Source organism: Arachis hypogaea, chromosome 11 (assembly GCF_003086295.3).
Source record: "Arachis hypogaea cultivar Tifrunner chromosome 11, arahy.Tifrunner.gnm2.J5K5, whole genome shotgun sequence".
NCBI classification, from domain to species: Eukaryota; Viridiplantae; Streptophyta; class Magnoliopsida; order Fabales; family Fabaceae; genus Arachis; species Arachis hypogaea.
In genome coordinates this window covers 124791690-124799856 of record NC_092046.1, presented here as the reverse complement: position 1 = coordinate 124799856, position 8167 = coordinate 124791690, and the positions used below count along the sequence as shown (strand labels likewise).

At 34.3% G+C, this 8167-nt stretch overlaps 1 protein-coding gene and 1 pseudogene across 1 annotated transcript; one reads left to right on the top strand and one right to left on the bottom strand.

The window, feature by feature from the left end:
• Positions 1-334: 334 nt before the first annotated feature.
• LOC112721730 (uncharacterized) lies at positions 335-3730 on the bottom strand (annotated as a pseudogene).
• A 3-nt stretch (positions 3731-3733) lies between these two features.
• On the top strand, positions 3734-6549 carry LOC112722512 (galactoside 2-alpha-L-fucosyltransferase). The gene is made up of 2 exons (XM_025773569.3): positions 3734-4451; positions 4988-6549. The coding sequence occupies exons 1-2, from the start codon at positions 4184-4186 to the stop codon at positions 6442-6444; spliced, it is 1725 nt and encodes a 574-aa protein (XP_025629354.1). The 5' UTR covers positions 3734-4183; the 3' UTR covers positions 6445-6549.
• Positions 6550-8167: the final 1618 nt, after the last annotated feature.

Here is an 8167-nt window from a genome sequence, read left to right as displayed (position 1 = left end):
TCTATTTTGAATAAAAATTACCACAACATAAACCACATTAATACCAACTCACTTTTGATCAAAATCAATTTTATACAAACTTCCATTTACGAACGTTAATCCAAACACGCACGATGTCTCTAGCTTCTGCAATAAGTGAATTATCCTATTCCCATTGATACTAATAGTTCAATTTCGAAAGCTAAAAAGCTTTAGTGTATGGCAAAAATTTTCTGCAAGAACTGATTTAGTTATGATGGATGAGTTAGGCATCCTTTAGATCAAGTAACATTGCAATCATGTTAACGAGCAATAAGTGCAAGGAATTTTCTACCACATAGTAAAATAGCAAATTTTACTTGTAAGGTTTAAAGGTTTTGACAACCATAATATCTGCCGATAGATGCAGACCCTAAACCCTAACAACCCAATTAACAAAGCAAACTAATTAACCATACTGAACACATGAATCATTACCAGATTGCAGTGACTACATATACTAAGCTAGACTGCTAAGAAAATATTTGTCTCATCACAGCTTCTTAAACACACCAACAATGTAACTAACATCAAAAGTTTTGAATCCAGTTATTTTTTTTCCACAATTCCTCTTAAAAGTCTCATTAGTTGATGCTTGCACATCTGCAGACACACCTGCTTCTACCGTAGAGCCATCACCTGTATCAGGGGAGGACCTCTTGGCTGGAGTCTCGTAGGAGCTATCACCGTTGATCTCAACTGTTGAATCCTATTATTGATAGAAACTCAACAATTAGCAAGTAAAACATGAGCGACCTCTTGATCAGGCTTAATGATCTCTATATAAGGTGGATATCAATAAAAAAAGACATATAAACTTCTTACCTTGGACAAAGAAACTGCCCATGTCCATTGCTATTATTACCTATTTCAGTTGTAGAGGTATTAGGTACATGTTGAGAACACTGCAGGAACCAAGATCATTTGAAGGTAAGATGTTAGTTTCAACAATATACTAATCAACACAGCTCAGTTCTAGTTCCAATCGCAACATGCTATACTTAAAGAAGCATCGAAAGAAGAATTGGCAGAACCAAAACTGGACATGAGGCATTCATCATCTGAAATCTTTAAAACACTGTATACCCCTTCCACGACATTAATATTCTTGTAGGTGATGTTGAGCTTGAATAAGAATCTTTTGTCAACAATATTATCCAAGTATTTAGGATACGACTCTCCTTTTTCCCACTTCTTTACATGCACATAATATTTTTTTTATCAGTCCGGAAAACATACATTACAGGAGCAAAATATTTTAAACTCCCATGAATTAGACTTACGCATAACTCTTTAATTTTCTCAGCAGCCTTTTCCACCATTTGCTCTACTTCTTTGTTCCACAGAAGGAGCTTCATACAACCACTTTCATCAGTCACGATTACTTGCAACTTATACATGGAACAACATCTCAGCAGCACATCACCGCTAATAATAAAAACATGACCATATGCAACTACACTGAATTTCATAGTTCATGATATCAAGAGAACCTTAAAAAAAGCAAACAAAGATTGGACACAAAACAACTAACCTTAGTATAGCCTTGAAGCCTACACGCCTACAATGATCACACCAATACATATCTTTGCTCTCTAGAACTTTCTTTGGACATGTCTTACATGACGTATAGGACCAGTCATCTTTACCAATCTCTAAAGACACAATGTTTCCCACAATCCAGTAGGAGGTTTCCTAAAAAAATGTTTCAAAATCAGTAACAAAACTTTATCGGCTTAAGTGATCAATTACAAACCTCACCTGTATCATATTAAGAACATCCTCTATGGTGCGTATTGGGGCAATGCCTGCATTGATCTCATCTGCCACAGAGTATTGAGGCTACGATTGAAAAGGAGTTATCCGTTGTGCACACAACACGACCTCCTTTGCAAATTTGTAAAGAGTCCAAGAAGACTCATATAACTTAATATGGTTTTTAAATTATGTTTTATGAACTCATAACAGAGCAGCAATTTGGGCACTCCAGAGACACACCTTTTCTTGAAGTCAATAACTTTGGGAAGGTTTGGATTGAAGTAAGATTTGGGGACATAGTAAGTGCTTTGAACATTCACAGAACTTAAGTATACATTTGACTTAAAGAGCTGAACAACCATTATGAAAGGCTCCCCATCATCTCGTTCGAAGTGTGGAAGCACTTGGTCCACCAATTCCGCAAACAATGTACATTTAATGTTGTGCTTCTTGGAATGAAAGGCATAATACAACTCTAACAGTATTTTTGGACACTTAATATCCAGCATATGCCTGAATTAAATGACTACAAAACAAAAACAAAATATACAACTGAAAGGAGTGACAAAATAGTAAATATTACTCTAGGTCTTCTAATTGTAGTACAATACGCTTGCTTTCTTCACTCGTGCATAGCTTCTTCCTTTCTAACAACCTCTCCTATGTAATCTGCATATCACAATAAGGCCATTTAAATATAAACCTGTAATAAAATTCAAGATCATATCTTAACAAAATAAGACGTATGTCGATGTAACGTACCAAACAACAAATTTTCATCCATTGGAGCATTTGCCTCAAGTTCAGCAAAGGGGCACATTTTGAATGGGTTAAAAGCAAAAGTCTCGATTGGAAGGACTTCCACGTCTATCTTTCTATAGAAGCTAAGCTTGTAGTTATGAGCAGTTGTCCTTACCTTCCCATTATTAATTTTCAGAATAAAATTTGGCATACTATACACGGCATGCTCTTTTATCCTCTCCCTGAACAAATCCAACCCATGCTTACATATCGTTGCATGAATTCTATCACCCTGCAAAACATTTTGAAACCCAAGAAACCAAAACTTGTTAGAAAGGCATTAAAGAAGAAGATGCAACGTATAACAATCACTCATCCAATACCTGCTCATCTTGCAAAACCATCTCCAAGTTAAATACCACATTCTGGTTTCACTGGCTAGAAAACTCATACAATCGGGCAACACCCACGACCAACGACCAAGTAAGCTTGGTTGGATTGATGTCTCTGATCAAGTCTTTTTTGCAGCCATTATTTGCACCCCAAAACTGCTTCAACCAAAAGTTCTACCAAGTACAATTAACAATAGATTTATATTTTTCATGTAACCTGTACCATTCTAATATTTATATAGAGTTGTTCCTCTGTCAATGAATGGAATGAGTGAAAAAAACTGAAATTTTTAAAGAGCTCCGGTGAGCGCCAAAGTGAGATGTCCCAAATCCAATCCTTTATTAATCGCAAGTCTTTACACATGGGCGGAAAGATATGCTACTTGCATCTTAATTTTGTCAGGACCTCTGACCAACGAAACCATCACCTCTGCACTTCTTTCGGAAGGAACACTGTAACTACCTCGTCCACTGGGATGTTACTTTTGCGACCAGTCCTGCTGAAAGGACAACAATTTTTTTTTTGGATGATAACACTAGTGGTGGATGATTTTTGGAGGCTTCTTTATGCATAAGCCAATGCATTGCAGTGGGTTTGTATTTTCATTTTAATGGAGAGAACACTATTTATTGCGGACAACGTGTCATCACTTCTGAAGCTTTAGAGTTGGATGTTTTTAGTGAGAACACTGTTCAAGTCTCGTGTACTGACATAATTATTATATTTTTAAATAAATATTAATCTCTAATATTTTCCTATTCTTTAATTAATTCATGAAATGTGAGACTCACAATATAATATACCCAAAAAAAAGGGTCATTGAGACCTTATATGAAAAACTTTATTTTATTTTAAAATTGAAGGAGGCGGACAACACATAGCCATAAATAATGGCGATTGGTAGTGGAAGGTAACATTAACATATTAGAGCCACCGACAGCCAATTTTACATAAACACTAAGATTGTATTATTAATTCTTATTAAAGAAAAAAAATCATTCAAAATTATGTATATTACAAAAATAATATGAGCACATAAAGAATCAATTATGAAATTAATTCTATATTTGCTTGTATTTAATATATTTTAATGTATATTTGGTATTTTTATAATCTTTCTTTTCAAATGACTCTATTAAATTATGTCTTAACCTTAGTGGCACAGCAACACTGTATGTATGAGTTGATCAGTTTTGGATTTAGATCATTGTTCAGTGTCTCTTGTTGAAGCAAGAACCACACCTATTACTCTTTAACTTTCTATGTGCAAGTGATGAAAAGGCTCATTACAATTAGGAATGTGGAAGAAGGTGGTGACACTGATGATGCATTGAAGAATCTGAATCTGAATCTGTCCTCAGATTTGGAGAAGAAGAATAACACTACTACTCTCCCTCTTATGCGTTTGATGGGGCTCTTTCTTGTTTCTTTCATGCTCTTCTCTGTGCTCTTCTCACTCTCTGTTGTTCTTAGAGACCCTCCCTCTGATGCTGTTCTAGAAGCTTCACCCACTATTACTACTACTGTCTTTCAGCAACAAGGTAATTTCTTCATCATTCCCAATGTTTCATTGTGTTAGCTACTTGGTTTAAGATTAACGTGCTTAATTTATTCTTAGCCTGGTGCATTTCAATTTTCTAAGAAAAATGGAACTTTGATTCAGAAAGTATAAGCATTGTTTTACTTCACTAGTGTTACCCTAGGGTACTCTGAGACAGAGACAGAAAATTCAATTATGATTTTTGTTTTGATGGTAAGCACTTGATCCAACAACAAAGATTAATTTTCTTGTCCTTTTAAAATTTGGTGATGAGAAATGCACATGGGAAACAACAGAATTTAGATTGTTGTTTGAAGTTGGCTATCCAATTTCCGCGGTTATACTTGTCTCTATGATACCAAGATTTTAACTTTTTTAGGGTTCTTACATTTGATTGATTCTCTTTTTAAATGTTCAATTCAACTCATTGAACTGATTTACCCATGTCCAAAAATTTGTCTTTCTTGTGATTTAGTGTTTTACTATTTATTTGAATTCATTGTTAAGTAATGGAATTTGATGTTCTGTGACTTGAAGGTGTGAACAATATTTCCTCTGATTCTGTTGAGAAGCCAATTGATAAACTGATTGGGGGCCTTCTAATCGAAGGATTCGATGAAAGATCTTGTCTCAGCAGGTATCAATCAGCCAATTATCACAAAGGACTATCAGCTAAACCTTCTTCTTACCTTATTTCTAGGCTAAGAAAATATGAAGCTCTACACAAACAATGTGGACCTTATACCGAAGCTTATAACAAAACTGTGAAAGAACTCAGGTCTGGTCAGTTTTCCAAGTCCTCACCTTGTAAATATGTTGTGTGGATTTCATTTAGTGGATTGGGGAATAGGATATTGACCCTAGCTTCTGCATTTCTTTATGCTCTCCTTACGGACCGAGTTCTGCTGGTCGATCCGGGAGTGGATATGGTTGATCTCTTTTGTGAACCATTCCCAGAAGTGTCCTGGTTTCTCCCTCCTGATTTTCCTCTCAAAAGTCAGTTTCATGGTTTCAATCAGAAATCTGAACAATGTTATGGAAAAATGCTGAAAAACAACTCGGTTGCGAGTTCAACTTTGCCGCCCTCTTTTCTCTACCTTCATCTAGTCCATGACTATGATGATGAAGACAAGCTTTTCTTCTGTGATGAACAACAAAATTTCCTCAAGAAAGTACCATGGTTACTCATCAAAACAGATAATTACTTCACTCCATCTCTATTCTTGATGCCGTCTTTCGAGCAGGAACTGAAGGACCTATTCCCAAACAAAGAAACAATTTTCCATTTCTTGGGCAGATACTTGCTCCACCCAACAAACAACGTGTGGGGACTAGTTGTAAGATACTACGAATCTTATTTAGCCAATGCCAATGAAAGAGTTGGCATACAAATTCGAGTGTTCGACACAGATCCTGGCCCATTCCAACATGTATTGGATCAAATCTTAGCTTGTACATTGAAGGAGAATCTCTTGCCGGATGTTAACCGCGAAGACGACATAGTGAGTCCATCAGAAACACCGAAATCGAAAGCGGTGCTAATGACATCCTTAAATGCTGGCTATTTTGAAAAGGTAAGGGACATGTATTGGGAATATCCTACTGTGACAGGAGAAGTTGTTGGAATTTACCAACCAAGCCATGAAGGACATCAACAATCCGAGAAACAGATTCATAACCAAAAAGCTTGGGCAGAAATGTACCTCTTAAGTTTGAGTGATGTGTTGGTTACTAGTTCTTGGTCTACTTTTGGATATGTTGCTCAAGGTCTTGGAGGCTTGAAGCCTTGGATACTCTACAAGCCCGAGAACCGAACTGCTCCGAATCCTCCTTGCCGGCGTGCCATGTCGATGGAACCGTGTTTCCATGCTCCTCCATTCTATGACTGCAGGGCTAAGAGAGGAATTGACACAGGTGAACTTGTTCCTCATGTGAGGCACTGTGAAGATATGAGTTGGGGTCTTAAGCTTGTAGACAGAGACAATTTTGATTAAATTTAAGCTTATGATTATTAGTATGTCTTGTATGTTTTTGTGAACTATCTAAACTTAAAAAGTGTAGCAAATTTGTTGTATGATAGAATGAGCAAATTCCTTTCACACATGCCTAATTAAATTTAAGCAATTCACTCAACTATGTTAAATTATCTAATGTTTTGTAACTATTATTTTCACATAAAGATCTTTATGTGAATAATCACATTAAATTTGGTTTCATCAATCCATTTAATTGGAAACAGATTAGCTCTTTCCCATTCTCTTTCTTTTTAATGTTAATCAGAATTGTCATTTATTCGGCAGGGATATCATCTATTTTAAGCTTATACGGCACAAATGATACTTTTTATTGGTATTTTTATACCTCTTAAGTTACACTTTTGGGGTTAATCAATACTACATTTTGTTTTTTCTTTTGGGTGTGATCAATACTAATATTTGTATCCTAGGATGAAGAAAGAGGCTCCTTATTTTAAGCTTCAGTTCAAGTCCAACTATGAAATGGGCCAAAATATGCTTATTAATAGGATGTTCATATACATATAACAAGACAACAAAAGTAAACTTGACCCAAAGACAAAATCCACACATACAAAAACAAAAAAAAAATAACCATACAGGAGCTTAAGTGATTATAATTGAAATTAAAAACTTTTTGTCATTTTAGAGGATCTTCCAGTTATCACCATAAGCCATAGGAGGGAATATACATATACATATTGGATAAGAGTAAGAGTAATGGAGAATCGAATTCATCGTAAAAGGTCATTGTCATTGAAATAATAATACTATATAATAATATATTAATCTCAATTCTCATGTGTTAGCAAATAAGTTGAGAATACACAAGAGTTGGGGAGCTGGCACATCTCCATCGTATCAAATGCGAATCATTTCTAATCCAATTTCGAAGAGATTTTAATTGAGCTTTTTGGAATTTGGAAATTGCATGGAAGCTAGAAAGTAAGCAATTGTGGTGTGTGTGTATATATAATTACGCGTGTTTTCATATTCCCATCCAATTAAACAAATACTGCGTTTGGTTATAAGGATAATATATTGAGATATTGGTATATAGACATAAAATTATATTTAGTAGGTGAAATATAGATAGAGATATTATATTTTAAAATACTGAATTAATTTATTTTGTGTCATTTTTGATAGGAAGGATATAGATACATTGAACGAAGATATACTTTATTTTTTATTTTATATTTTTATTATCACTATTAAATTTTTATAATTATATTTTTTATTATTTCATTTTTTATTTTAAATTTTACGTGAAGAAAAAAATAAAATAAATTAGATTTTTTATTATTTATTCTATTTTATATTCAATTCACTACTAAACAAAATACAAAAATACTAATTTTTATATCTATATTTTTTGTGTTCTATTTTTTAATGTATTATCTTATTCTATTCTCAAAACCAAACACAATTTATAACACACGAAAATAGCATACCATCCATATATATTGGAAAATCTCACTTGTTAAAAATTAACTCTGATTAACCATTGTTCAAACTTTAGACGAGTGCCAACAATGGAAACATGCATGCATGTATGGTTGCATGCTTTCTCTATTCAAAATTATGTTAATGGAAGACTATTTATCATCATAAGTTTCACATAATTTAGGGATATGACCATAATGGCCTTAATTCCTAACCTTTTAGTTGATGTCAGGATTAAGCATTAACTTTGATAAAT

Bases quoted from the DNA above. Each gene is read 5' to 3' on its own strand.
- LOC112722512 (XM_025773569.3), top strand. From the start codon at position 4,184: ATGAAAAGGCTCATTACAATTAGGAATGTGGAAGAAGGTGGTGACACT. The intron at 4,452-4,987 runs GTAATTTCTTCA...TGTGACTTGAAG, and splicing joins TACTGTCTTTCAGCAACAAG to GTGTGAACAATATTTCCTCT.